This window comes from Brachionichthys hirsutus, chromosome 8 (assembly GCF_040956055.1).
Source record: "Brachionichthys hirsutus isolate HB-005 chromosome 8, CSIRO-AGI_Bhir_v1, whole genome shotgun sequence".
NCBI lineage: Eukaryota > Metazoa > Chordata > Actinopteri > Lophiiformes > Brachionichthyidae > Brachionichthys > Brachionichthys hirsutus.
Genome location: NC_090904.1, coordinates 13,273,994 through 13,289,173, shown reverse-complemented (window position 1 = coordinate 13,289,173; position 15,180 = coordinate 13,273,994). Strand labels below are relative to the sequence as shown.

The window sequence follows — 15,180 nt, the reverse complement described above, 5'->3', positions numbered from 1 at the left end:
CATTAGAGCTAAATGACCACTTTTCTTAGCATACAGTATGTTCCGTGTTGAAGTGAAGTAAAACAAACTACTCAAAGCTATTCCCATTAAAACATAGCACATTTAATACACATTTGTGCCTCCATCCATCCATTTTCTTCAGCTTTTCCACTTTGCAGGTCACTGGAGTTGTTGGAGCCTATCCCAGCTTGCTATGGGCGAGAGGCGGGGTTCACCCCGGAACACACAGACCGACAATCACTCACGCACACACTAAGACACTACGGACAATTTAGAGTCACCAATTCACCTACTTTGCATGTTTTTGGAGGCGGCTTCATAGATCTAACAGAGGTCATGCAGATTAAAGGGAAAAAGGCTAAATACATGACAGCTGCTGCTCCAGAGGGAATTGGGATTTGGCCATTTGAGAAGAAAGACAAAAGAGAAAGTACAAAAAAAAAAAAAGGACTGAGGAACTCAAGTGAGAAAACCATCAGCTTTCATTTTGGTTCAGACCCAGAGAAGCGTTTCGAGCTGGCAGGAATAGAGCCGCCTTCACATAGCTTAAAGTTTGAAAACTTATTTTGCATAAAGTGTGTGCAACATCCGCACAGGTCCAGCCGTATGCCAAACATTCCCACTGCGGTGCCGGCTGCATTCCCAGGATATATTTGGCATGGAACTGGACCTGTGTGCAACGTTTTCTTTCAAGCATGCTAACACCCGTTTCCTGGAAGGAAGGAAGACAACAAATGCTGGCAACGCCAAAAGGACCTAGCCGCAGAGTTGCTTGGTCCCTAAGTAAAATTAGCTAGAACATTTCAAGCATTACAGACAGGCATGGACGTACTGAAGAACACTGTGAGCTCTGAGACAGTCGCTATAATGATTTGACGCAGCAGCCAACACATCTGTGGAGCAGTGAGCAAATGAAGTGAACCAGACTAGACATATGACCCGTTGACAGAGGCCACTCCTGACCCATTATTACAACATCTCTGAAACGGATGCTATCTATCTGGATGGGCCTCGACTCCAGCGCCGCTGCAAGCTGGCTGACTGACTCCGACAGACAACCCAGACAAAAAATAGATCAGAAACACACAATGCGGTGACTCGAGCCAAACAAGCATGCAGAAAAGTCTAACAAAATGGTAACCGGCGAACGGAGGATAAGATGCAACAGGAAGACAAATGGTCTATTCGCTGGATTTGGGACGGTTTGAACAGGATCCACTCATCTAGAGAGGACAGGAATGTAATATTCTCCCTCACAGTACAAGCATCCCACCTGGATAACAATAAAGAGACTGCATGGCGAGATTAGATGTTATTGTGTGTATAACGCCATCATCAATGTTAAACCTAGATTTTAGAAAGCACCAGAATCACATCTCTCCTTTAAGATCTCATGATAAAGAATGCTCGGCTGTTTTATTGCTGCCGTCCCATGAGTAAGACGCCTATTACAAGGGCACTTGCAGAGAGCGCCATCGCTCCAGACAGACCTTACGAGATCAGCACTCGCCTCTCATCCAATTCGCCCCAGGGTGGGATGACACGTCCGCGGGAGCCTGCAAGTCCTTATGAGGTGGCTCGTATTCGCATTGCAATATCACAAATACCACTAACATTAGCACACCACACCTCTGACTAGACGGGGAGAAAGAGGGTCCCTCTGCTCCGGTGCTGGTGTTGAATAACAGCTGCTCGGCACAACTGAGGGGCTTTCATCTCCTTAGGCTCCAGAAAATCTACCCTCATTGATTTAGCACTGAAGTGGTGCTCAAGTTAATTCCTAGAGTCTTGCTGCCTTCTGGAATGCATAGAAGAAACTGTGACTTTTATTTCTGATACTGAGAGGACACCGTTCCCAATCTTCTAGGAACATTCGATCAATAAATTAACACGTCATAAACTTCTTAATCATCTTTACACTTAGCTTTATTAATTTACACTACAGTCATATTTTTTCATTGCCTTCTTGGAGCCATCAGTATCATCCTCATGTTTCTACTCAATTGTCCACAATCCAGCAAAGATCCACTTTTTTAAACCGTTGTTCCTTAAAGAAAAAGAAAAGATGATTTTTAACAGAGCCCCAACCACAGCAGCATTTATTGATCGAACGCCAGTTCCAGTATTTTACTTGTGAAGCTAAACTTGTGAGGTTGCAATTCCCTAACTTTCGCTCTATAATTTATAAAAACAAGTAAAGCAAGAAAAACCTGAGTAAATGAAACGATAAATTAGCAGTTGCTCCCAGATCGGCTGGAACTTGTTTCTACTTGCCCTAAAGACGAAGGGCAATTCTGTTTCTACAGTTGACCATTACCCACATTCATTTTACGAACATGCATATACAATTGAGCAGGAAAGTGGGAGACAGTGCACATTAACATCAAGGTGAGATAAAAACATAGACATAAGTATCTACAGCAGTACTAATAATAACTACAACTTCAGACCAGCTTTACATTCAACAGATTAATCAGAATACTTTTATTGCTCCCAGAGGGAATGGCAGAAGGAACCAAAGAGCTGGAATAGTGAATGGACTTAGTACGGGCCTGAAGACTTGGACCACAAACCTTTATAACGTTATTATGATGTGCAAGTCAAAAATTAAATAAAAGTGTAGAAGTGTGTCACCAATTACTAAACAGTGAATCAATAATAGAGGCGAAAGGAGTGCTGTGAAAGCCAACCTCTTCCCTTTCTGCTGGTGCCATGCCTGGAAAAGAAAACCTACAAATTTAGTATCCCGGCGAGACACCACTGAACGGATCACAAAGCATTTTGTATTTTATTCACGGTTGAATCAAAAGACCCCCACTTTGATTGCACATAAGAGAAGAGGGGGAGTTGTGCTGAGACGCGGCTGCATCTCTATTCAAGGCTTGCACGCAGCGAAACCGAGGACGAGGTGGAATTTAATACTAAAAGCTAATATACAGTAAGTGAGCTGACGGAAGGTGCTTCTCTCTCTTCAGCACAACATCACAATGTTACAGCACTTCGTTGCATCTGCTGAGAGTAAAAACAAAAGCTCCTGTTCCTGACGAGAGTGGAGCAGAATGGCTCGGCTTTTAGTCGGATTTTCATTCAGCCAACTCACGCACGTTTACAAGGATGTAGGCCGTCTGGGGGGGGGGGGGGGGGGATAAAATATGGGAAGAGAGAAAGAAATCTAGCTTGAACATGCCAATCACTTCTTCAGCATTCAATATTCAAACATTAAACGGCGTCTGGAGATCACACACTCATGTTGAGCACACTGATTTTTCTGCTCCTACATTTGCAATAGTATGGAGGGACGTTATCCCGAGCAGCTTGCGTTTTTTGGGGGTCTAATTTGCAAGTACAATTACACATCGTAGAATACTCGCTTAAAAAGGAAACACTTTTTCAGCCAGATTACAAAAACCTAATGTTGCCGTTTGTCTGTCGTGGCAGAGCTTGGAGTTTTCATGAGTCAAGGACCGAGAAATAAACATTACGATAGAAGAGGTGGCGAGGGATCCAGTCATTTATCGGCACAGTCCCAGTCCTCTGTTAGACATGCGGAGAGCGCCTCTGAAATGACTGGAGCCCGGAAGGATGAGGAAACAATGTGATGATCAAAGACGGCTTGTGGAAAGGTACTCGGTTCGATCAGCTCTGTTTCAACAACCTGGAGATTTTTTTTTTTTTTTACAAATCTACACTAACTTCACTTTGTGTTTTTTCTTCATTTTTTTCAGTCCTCTGGGATTTTCTTTTCAAGTTCCAAATGCATTAATCCTTATTTAAACCTCAAAAATGTCGAAGAAAACAGGCTATATATGGGGGAAAAAAAACTTACAATCACCTAAACCACCGCAATGTGAAGCGAAAATCCTCCGAGCCTTGCTGCTTGAGGTGCTAAATAACACTTCCTTTCAAGCACGCGCGTCAATCTTTGCTAAGATGAAGTTAAACGTGTCTTTTTTTGGCAAGTCCTCTGAGGAAACTGATGTGCAGGGGAGTTTGCGAGTTAAAGAATAGCAGCGGGCTAATAGGCAGATGAGGTGTCTGGAGAATAACTGAGCTAAAGAGCATGGAGGTGTGGAGAGAAGGAGGGAGGGAGAGGGAGAGAAGACCCCTCTGGGTCATTAGGCTACAGACAGACAGATGCAGGCGTCACCTCATCCCTCATTCCCTCACTCACCTGGACCACAGCAGCTGAGCAGGAAGGTGTGAAGCCACTGAGTCATGTTCAGTGATCCTGACATGTGCTGGAGATGCTGGGGCAAATGAAGATGCATTGCAGGTCCAACGGATATTAATTGTGCACCGACTTTTTCTACAGTCTGTCAGCATTTTTTTGCCGTGTACAGCAGAAGTGACTGGCACATTTAATACAATATATGCAATGGGCATACAAAACAGTGCGAGAAAGGGACAGATACCGTCTGTTCACGCCAGTATTTGGCTGGTTCCATCTCCCGTGACACATTCTGCATGGCGGTGATGAACAGTTAGCTGCGACACCTCAAGTTCCAATATCTGCTGTCGAATAAAGCTGCGATAAGACAATGCGGCGCTGCCTCGGCACAGCGGCCACATAGATTCACATCGGGAAAGACAAATAGGACGTGGCTAATGCTGACGGAGCACTCTGGGCAGAAAATGGAGACAGACATTCAATCATATGCCTGACAAGCGGAGTCATGTTCAAGAAAAGAGGATTCCTGTTCCCATAATTCCAAAAGCCGTAATCAATTTGTGTCCCCTATCAGAGGTCGAACGAATGATTCACCTGGACAGCCCCTTGAATGCATGTGTCTGAAGCTACACGTTATGAGCAGTGAGGAAACACTTCTGAAACGAGGAGGTGAGAGACGCGCGTTCCTTTCACCGGGTCACGCAATGCATCAAGTGACCTTTCCGTGCTGCCCCTTCTGCTGTAGATAACAGTTAAAAAAAACAAACACTTCCAAGTGTTATTGCTCTTACATGGATGTTATTTGTCCATATAGATTTTCCCCTTAAAGGCAGTCTATTATATATACGTGGTACATTTGTAAGTAAAAGTGAGCAGCCTCTGCTCTGAGTGTCATTTTCAGCGATGAATAAGTCAATGAGAAATAATCTTTCATGTTCTGATTCCACTTCTCCTCTGGCAAAGCCGCCATGGTATTAGCATTTATTGGCTTAGCAGCGTCTCTCCAGCCTCTCAGACCTTTCACTGCTTGTACTCCGGTTCTTTGCCTTGAGTGAGATCAGATGCTAGTAAATTAGATCCTGCTCCAGTCTCATGTCAAGTGATTGTCTCACGCAGAGCGCACAGGTGCTTTTTAACACGGGCGGCTGATCCCCCCCCCCCCCCCCCCCCCAATTATTTCCAATGACGAGTATGAAGACAGACAAACCCGTCATACGGTGACTCGTGGAGTTCAAACAGCCCATCTGCCTCGCGACACCTTGACACACGTGAACTCATTTTCAGCCGTAGGCCTACATTTTTAATAGATTTCTTCATGTTATTTTTTTTGGTCTCTTATACATAATGTTTATTTGTATCATGCAGAAGAGCAGAAAGATGCTATCATAGATTATTGTCGTCCGTATTCATGCAGCATCACAAACAGCTGCTCCATCAGCTCCTGGCCCTTCAAGCCTTTTAGAAGCGTCTTGCTGATGTTAATAGAGCAGAGACACACTGGAAGGTAATTGTGATGCAGCAGAGCTACGTGATTCCATCATTTGGATTCATTGTAGGGGACAAATGTTAGTCATTGACTGCGTGTTCACCGAGGACTCACTTTGCCTCAGTAACTCATTTACCATACGACAGTCTAATTAGATCATATTAACTATACAACTAATTGAATTTCTGAATCATTTCGCTTTGCTAAATAAACTGAACAAAATAAACAATCCTATTTTTTGCTGCAGATTTGGAGCCAGATTTTCTCACTGCTATTTAAGGAAATGCCACCAACTTCATATTGAATTCTGGGAGAAAAGATTGACTGCTGAAACCTTGAGCTGCTTTAACTTAAAAAAAAATAATAATAATAAAAGGTCCACACCGCGCCGTCAATTCTTCAGCTTGACTCCACAGGAAAAAGCTTTAAAGGTGATGTAAAGAATTGATGCTGGGATTTTCGGCTCCGTCGCAGGATTCTTTTTTTTATTGAACACCAATAAATTAATAGAGCTGCAGTCTAAAATAATGGAACAAGTTTGGTTATCACTCCAGTGAATTTATATAAAGACCTCCTTCTTCTTCTACTTTCGGCACAGCAAATCAGCCTTCTCCACTTCACCCTGTCCTTTGCATCGTCCTCCCCAACACCAGCCACTCTCATGTCCTCCCTCACTACGTCCATGCATCTTCTCCTGGGTCCTCTAGTCCTGTTCCCTGGCAGTTCCATCCTCAGCATCCTTCTACCAATATAGTCCCTGTCTCTCCTCTGGACATGTCCAAACCATCAAAGTCTGTCCTTTCTGACCTTGTCTCCAAAACGTCGAACCTTCACTGTCCCTCTTATTGCCTCAAATCTATATAAAGACCTCCAGTAAATGTATTTAAGGAGCTCTAGTTCATCAAAGGATCTACAGTAGGCATATCTAAATATCTCTAGTAGATATTTCTGCCAACACACCCACTGATTTATCCAGTCTCAAAATGGTGACACGCAAAACCACTTGGGTAAAGATTTCTGCAAGACTTTGAAGTACTCTTTACAACAAGACATCGAGTCCACGTTTGCTGCGTATTATCTTCCATATGGACGTAGAGGCTTAACAGCAGGACTGTGGTGTGTTCGTGACGTCTACTTTGGCCGTTAACTTTAGACCAATCAGTAAAGCACACCTCTAACTGAATATCCAATTATGTGTGGAAGAAAAAGTAAAAAAAAATGGCACACAGGCGAGAGAGAGTGACAACTCAACCTCCACTCTTCGCTCCCCTTTCGTCTGCAATAAAATGCAGTGTAATAGGATTCCTAAGCTTTTCCAGTGACTGCTTCCACTATCACACAGACATTTAAGTGCACTAATCCATGACAAATTGTCTCATCTGATCCATGACAAATCGTCTGAGGGGCCGATAGAGATGAGGGAATGGAGGAAAGGGAGAGGACAAGGAGATGGAGGGTTGAGCGAAGAGGCCAGACGCGAACAGAGCGTTGCTCGGTACCTGAATGCTCAGGCGGTTATTACCTAGGTTTCAGAAAGGTTGACTTTTATTACCTCAAATGGCGATATAAAGCGAGAGGGCACGGCACCGAAGAGCCCTCTACTAAGCTCCCCAATTTCAAAGCAATGATCATGCAGAGCTCGATTATAGAATTTGATTTTATTGGTTGGCAAATGATGGGACTGCCATGCTCTCAAAATAAATAAATAAAAGTAATTAAATTAGCATTTTAAACAATTTATCAGTTTCTCAATTTAGTTTTATTTGGCTCTAGAAGACCTGGACAGTGGCTGAATTGGACTAGAAAAGGTGAAAACGGTGATGCGGAGACAAGTAAAAGACTGTTCTTGTGTCTCAAGTGGCTTGCTGTTATCAGTCGCACAGTGGAGGTACTATAAGTAAGGGTACTCATGTGGGCAAAAAGCAGAAGTGCCATTTATCAATACTGGTGAGTACAGTCTTGTCTAAGGCTCCAACCGCATGCCTGACAATCTTTGGCCATACTAGATACGACGTGAATGTGTTTAAACAGAAATTATACGTTTGCATTTATACGCGTGTAAATGCCCATGGCCCAGCGCCGGCAGCCAGTTCAGACGACTCATTTTCAAAACGTTACGACTCAGGCCTCGTCCATTCAACTAGATTTAAAATAGTTTTCATGGAACATACATTCTAGCTCTAATTAGTCCCTGCTGTTTTTGCCCCCCCCGTATGTCAAAATAAGAAATAAGAACAGAATGCCCACATGGAACGCCGTCCCCGAGCGCTGCATGGATACATCTGCTGCTCATAAAGGCCTTTACACCTTCACAGACGTCAAGCGGGAAGATGAGCACATTCAGCAACAGTGAAAGTGTTAGTGGAACAACTACAAAAAAAGGCACATGCACTCCTGTGATGCCGCTGCCAACAACGAGCTATTCCAACAAGGATTTGGGAAGCTGTGGAAATTAGCTGTAAATGATGCACACTGAGTTTGCGAGTTCATAAAGGTAAGGTCTCAACAATCCCGATCATCCGAGCCATATGTGCTGCAACGGAAGGAAAAATCAGTTCAAAGCGTATGCAAGGCTCCCAGGCTTCTACCCGGTACTCATCAAGAGAAAGGCAGCTACTCTAAATTACGATAAAGCTTCGCTTCAGCATCTTGTCTATATTGTCAGGTTTTTCCTTTCCCCAGGAAAACTCCAGTCCTTAGATCTCAAGTTGAAAAACTGGAGCATCGGTAGAGACACACAAATCTAAAGTCGAGCACTACAGCATTTTGACAGGCCGCGTTCTCAAAGACAAAGATGCCTACCGGTACGTTCATTTTTGTAAAACATGCGTGATTATGACAATGTTATTGCCCTAGTTTGACCATATGAGGAATCTTATCTTATCAAAGTAATTACATGTTTTCCACACTGAGGGAGCATCACGGTCGATTGAACGTTGGGTTCATTAAAATGCCTCCTACTCATCTGTGGATAGACTTTTTAAATCAGCGGCTGAAAAGCAGCAGCACCCCCCCTGCACAAGTTCTGGGCTCTTCAGTGACATTATACCCCATATATAAAATAAATGTAGGGCCATTATTTTTGGTGTAAATCACAATAGAGGGGGAGTGAGGTGCTTGGCAGAGGTCTGTGCTCTCCAGGGCTTTTCTAGTTTATATTTGGATCACTCCAAATTTCATCCCACCAAGGATACTACCTTTTTGCCAGTGCTGTCGGTTTATTTGTCTCTTAGTAAGGTTACTGAGAAATGATGCATAGATGCATAGGAATGCCACATGGGGAGACAATCCATTGGCATTTGGTGGTGATCCAGAATCTTTTCAATATTCTTTATGAGGCTAACAGAGAAATCACCAGTCTGAAATAAAGAAAAAAATATTACAAACATGAACTCAGACAAGATTGTAGGTGGAACTTTACTGGTTTCACGGTTAAGGACTCATTATTTATGGGAACCAGGAGCGTTGTCTAATTATGATATTTGAATAAACCACAGCCAATTCACGCAATAAATGGTTTCATAACATATGAATAGTTTTGTAAGCGCGTTATAGACAGTCTGTAAAAAAAATAAAAATTGTTTGATAACCCATCAGAAGCAGGTGGGCATCAAAGCATAACATGCAGGCGGAGTTAATTTTACAGCTACATCAAGTTGTTCCGTCTCTTAAACTGCCCCGTCAGAGTCATAATAGATAAAAAAAAAAAAAAAGGCAGCAGTTAAGTGTTGTTATATGCCCCTCTGGGTACTGGTGAATTATATTAACCTGCCTATCGTATGTATTTGGTTTTAACAAGGGTAAATAAATGGGCTGGCTGCTAAGTGTAACTGACTACAACATTTTGCATTTGGAAGACAGGAAACCTGCCTCTGCAGGCGAGACACTGACAATGTAAATTGGTTATGCTCTTAGTGACTTGATACAGAGTCCAATATCACGGCGCTGTCAAGAGCGGCCTGGTTTGTGCCGGGGCAGGCCTGGCAGTGAGGATTCGTGTCCGTTGTGTTGGCAGGTAGGGGAGAGTCAGATTCAGCTCATCTGTCAATGTAGTGGATTATTTCTTGAGAGACCAGAATTGGCTGCCCAGAATCAGGGCGCCATCAATCTTCAGCCACACGAGCAGGATGGCGAGGGAGGCCGCGTGGTGCAGGGGCTCATGGGAAGGAGCGAGGCGCTGGTTCCTAAGCAGGCTGCGAAGCAGTCAGGCGACGCTCGATTCCATAGGAGCTTCCTCGACGCCGCCGCCGACGTGTTATGGAAACATAAAGAGATCTTAAAACTATCCCAACAGCCGCAGTTTCTTTATCCATCCATTTTCTTCCGCTCTTTGGGTCACTGCAGTTGCTGGAGATTATCCCAGCTCGTTATGGGTACACCTCGGACGCGTCGCCAGGGCATCGCGGGGCCACACAGAGACAGACAACATTTCACTCACACACTACGGACAATTTGGAGCAGTCAATTCACTTAGATTGCATATTTTTGGGGTGGGAGGAAACCGGAGAACCTGCAGTTTCTTTATCTGCCTTCAAATCGCTGTTGCAGAAGGCAGCTAAGCTGATTTGTTAAACATTGTTAGACGCTTCAAGAGGCTGGGAGATTGCAGCGTTCCAGCGGCTCATCGTGACCTTCACGTCCCCTCCTCTGATACCCCCCCCCTGTGTCCATGAGGGATGGTTGGAGAGTTCTGCCAACACTCAGAAGCAGTATCAACCGGGAAGCCAAGATCAACAACAACAAAAAAGTGCTCGAGGACAAAGCATATTCCAAATAAGCACTTTCTGTCTTCATTTCCAGCCGGGGTTTATGACTGAGCAAAAGACGACGCGGTGTAAACACAGATTAAAATACCTTCCCCATCAATCAGTTTCAGAGACCGGATGGCATGCCTGCGCCTTAAATGAAACACCTTCTATTAATCTGTTTATCAGCAGAGACATTCTGAGTCATGCATATTTTATGCTTCATTAATACAATAATTTAACGATATAAATTTCCGCATGTCAGACAATATAGCAACACGTCTTTTCATCGGTCTTTGGAGACAAACATTATTTGATTACAGAAAACAATATATCAGGAAAGACAGCATGGATTTTTTTTTTAACCAAAGAAAGACAACCCCCCACCCGCCACCCCCCATATCCTACATCCTACGTATCTATTTATATCTGAGGGTTCTTGCCTCTGTGAAACCAGAGAGCTTCTCAAATTATAAAATCAATTCTAATTCAAATATTCATCGTAGCATTTCAATTCTAAGCGAGCAGTCGTGGTTAGATCGGTTCACGCCGCCGAGTAAGATTGATGTCAGCTTAATCCTCTTTAGAAAAACGTGATGTACAGTAAATTCTACAGTTAGAGAGCAGCAACAAGAAGAAAAACACACACGTGTTCTATTCAAACAACCACTTCTGATAGAGCATTATCCCCCAGAAGCCCGCTGATGAGGATACTAAACTATCCTCAGATTCTGATTGTCAGATCCAGTTAGGCTTGCTATCCATCACCGCTTGATTTTAAACCTTTCCTGGAAACAACTTGAGTTAAAATAACACCACCACGTCTCTCTTTTGATGACCTCTTGGTGACTTCACTTCAAATCGGAGCGCCGGAGCTCAAATCGCTCTGATACTATAAATGAAATATGAGATTAAGAGCATCCAAATCACTGAAGCATCTGTTTTTAGGGCATCGCCACAGCGCAACCTCACAGCTTCTTAAAGTTCTCACATCCTGGACACGACAGCGCTATATTCCCATGGCGAGGGCATGTGAAAACGCCAAACCATAATTCCTTTGGTGATAAAATGGTGTGTAAGCATTCAAGAACGCACGGGCATGTGAGCCGACTAGTCTGATCGGAAGCATTTCAGAGAACTATCGGATGTGTGAATGACTCCTTCTAGATATGTTGTAGTTGTGGATTTGTGTGTGTGTGTGTGTGGGGACTTGTTTTTTCCACCCCTTTCTTCCCCGTTGGGATCGCTGCATTATTCAAGAGACACTTAGTGAGCCTTGCACTTCCCTCGCCACATCTTCGGCAAACTCTGCATGCCAACCAACCGAGAAAAGAAAAACAAAACAGAAGACAGCCTTTAAAAATTCATACTGAGCCCTCTGTCGCTCATCCTATTGTTCCAATTAATGAAGCCGAGACACTTTGAAAACTTCGGATCATAGCTTGGGATTTTTTCATGTGTCTGCTCTGCAACAGTGAAAGTGATCCAACGCTTCAACGCACTGCTTTAAGTCGCCGCTGTTCAACACAAGCGTGGAGAATTTAATGCTGGATTTATTTTTTTCGCTTGCCACGCCTGAATTATTGTCTTTTTATTTTTTTTGCTCTGCAATTCAAAATACACAGAGCACCAAGCAGAAGATTGCGCCGATGTTTAACAGCCGCTCGGCTTCTGGAGAAAGCGCCACTCGGAAGGTTCAGCATGGGAGTCGTACTCATTGTTAGGAGCTTAAAGGAAGCCATTGCCTTCCCTGTAACCCTCCCACATACACCACAGGCAAAGCTGTTAAGCTTTTCCATAATCAGAGAATTAGATCTGCCTCCGTGTCTACGCTCCCCTCCTGCCCCTGTGTCGGGATTAGTTGCTAAATATTTCCATTGCAAAAGGCGGAAACACAATTATCATTTCTATCTGCAATAGTAATCAAAGTTCCACTGGCCACCACCTCAGTGAAAGCAGCTCATCTTACTCATAGAGAAGGTTCACCCACCCACACACACATCAGCTCGCTAAGGGCTAACTTGCAGTTTTAGAAGATGCTCTTTGTGCAACAGGGATTCCATAATAAGATTTAAATAGAACTGTGCGCTAAGACAAAATATAACCTATATTTTTTTCCTCAAATTGCAAATAACATATATTTACTGTATAATTATACAGTAAAAAAAATATAGGAAGACAGAGTAGAGTATATAACCTGCTCTAACGAGCACAGTTATTCATCTTCCCTTTTGCTCATCCTCCAAGACTGCGATGTTGGCGAGTCGCTTTACAACACGGCGGCAAATCATTATGACGTCTTGCTGTCGCACCAACCAGCTGCTGTTCTGTAAAAGTGATGGCTGACAAAAACATGGACGTACCCAAGGTGAGAATGTCTGTGCGACCAGGCCGGGCCACATGGTGCTGCTGGATGGTCTGGTAGAGAGTGGCTTGGCACAGCAGCAGGAAGCCGAGGCTAATCCACATGGCCAATAACCAGGACATGGTAGGGCCGAGTCTGTGGGGGGGGAAGACAACAGGGTATCACAGCATAGTCTATGTACCTATAACACTCATATATTCATACGTCACCCTGAATGTTTTACACCAAAACTGTCTCCCATCTGATTTTATTCTCTGAAAATATGCAAGTATTTTCTTATATCACCAGGAATGACAACAAAAAGAGGAGACCAAGGTGTCAAGTTTAAAGTTGGTAGTGCGAAATAGATTTGTGCCACACAATGAAGAAAACAAAATTTAATTGGAACATAACCTTGTCGGACCTTGGAACATAACCTTTGTCGGACTCTATGTCACATCTTTTTAGCAGTTAAATGAAAACTTTTAACTTCCTAGAAGTTGAAAAAGGGACCAAACAGCCTCCCTGCAGATTTATTAAGCGCCTGCTTAATGGCTGCTGAAGGCCCGCATATGGAGACACGCCTTTCCCCTCATTGAATAATGAGGTATCTGCCTTCACAGGTGTTCTGAGAGCCACATCCCTTCCGTCTGTGGCTTGTTGTGGAATTGTCTGTCGAATATGAACTTTAAAAAAAAAAAAAGTTCTGATGTTAAAATAAACGACACAAGCATCTCCAGGGAGCACCAGGACGCCACCACAGGCTGAGGCGCTCCAATTAGGCCAGCCTGGAAGCACATCAAAACGCACGGCCTCCTGGTTCGTATTTATTTATATAAATTAAATGGGATTTAAACCATTAGGTCAGTAAATGTTGCCCGTGTTTTTGGCGCTCCCAGTGACATTGAAACTGCTTATTAGTCATCGTAAATTAAGCATATAATCAGGAACAGCGCATTGTAAATCCCCACTCCTCCACTAAAGCCAACATAACCCGCCGGTTTGTGTAAATGCGAACTGGTCCCATGAGCGTGTTTTTCCTCTTTATTTCTTTTTTTCTGAGCCACACAGCAGGCTGTGTGTTGGGAATGATCGCTGCGCTCGCGTGGCGCGCTGAGCTCCATGCGTCTTACCGTCAGTCGTTTTCTGACGCAAATACAAAACACGGTTCTCACCAGCGGCGTTCAAACGGAGGAAGGTCAGGATCCACGCGGCAGGAAGACGCGTGGAAGCATTTGGATTGCGCTTCAGAGGAAAAGAAAGTATAGCTTTCCAGAAAGTGTAATCAAACTCCTGCAATCGCCGCGCGCCTTTAACGCGCAGAGCTTCGCGTTTCACGCCACGAATAAAGCAGGATTCGCTAAATGCCTTCTCCTTTACGTGCGCGGCGCGTCCATCGTGACATTATAAATGCGTTCGAGGAACAGAAACAAGCAGCACACCTGCAGGCGCATAACCTGTCCCGAGTGACGCGCCATGCATGCGTGCCATTTAAGCGCATTTCTCGTGTCGTTTCACGCAGCCACAATTTAAAGGGCGCCTCTGCGAAATCGATCAGAATGATCATGTCGATGCGTCGCCCTCTCTGTCACGTATCAGCAAGCATTTTATTAATTAATAACACGCCGACAATCTGTGCACTGTTGAGTGATAGTGTTTCCTGATGACGAATGCAACGCATGAACCCACATTTAAAGATGCGTGGAACTTATGGAGCAAATTGCGCAAAAGAATGTCATGTATTATCCACTAGAAATAAGGTATTTTATTTTATTTTCTAGAGGATTTTTTACACAAGTTTCTCCTTATACGCTCTATAAATCCAGTTCAACCAACTTTACTCAACATTTTCGGAGCCTTCGGTGGGCATCTCAACATAAATATGTTCCAGTAAATCAAGCCCCACCCATCCCGTCCCCAAACACCTTGAAAGTCTCACACCCTTACCTGAGCAGCGTGCGCAAGAGGAAAGGCGCTCAGTCAGAATCACTATTTGTCTGTCCAGCAGACTCACTCCGTTGTCTTAAATCCATCCATACTTTGAAGTCAGAGATCCCTGTCTGAAATTCCAGTATCCTCTCTTCCCAATCCCTGCTGCACAGTTCCTTTAGGAAATCCGTATTAACACAGTCACCGAAAACGGAACTGGTCTAAGTCACGAACTGGCCGGGATTTGAGGGATGGGGAAGCTGCTGCATCAGCCACACATGAGTTAATCTCCTCTTCTCTCCTTCCTCCACTCTGTGCCTCTTCCCCGTCAGTAGAACTCCTATGTTGTGATGACAGGGAGCTAGTTTACCCCCACCCCCCCTCACTGGTCGCCTCCTTTTCACGCGTGCAGCGGAAGGCTCCTGTGGAATGACTGCTCTGTGCGCTCTTGGCTGCGTCCCCCCATTGAGAAGCTGTGCTGATAGTATGAGCCTCAGTCCTCCCTCCA

The 15,180-nt window shown here is 44.1% G+C and overlaps 1 protein-coding gene across 2 annotated transcripts in view; it reads right to left on the bottom strand.

Annotated features, from left to right (window-relative positions):
• The window catches only part of LOC137898370 (chemokine-like protein TAFA-1), a 90,036-nt gene extending 75,256 nt beyond the window's left edge, over positions 1 to 14,780 (bottom strand). Inside the window, exons 1-2 of one of the 2 annotated variants that reach the window (XM_068742399.1) lie at positions 14,758 to 14,780; positions 12,763 to 12,899 (exon numbers count right to left, since the gene is read on the bottom strand). In XM_068742399.1, coding sequence (XP_068598500.1) covers positions 12,763 to 12,899; positions 14,758 to 14,780 — 160 coding nt within the window. Of the gene's footprint in view, positions 1 to 12,762; positions 12,900 to 14,757 lie in introns of those variants that run through there. The other variant, XM_068742400.1, reaches the window with a different exon arrangement.
• Positions 14,781 to 15,180: the final 400 nt, after the last annotated feature.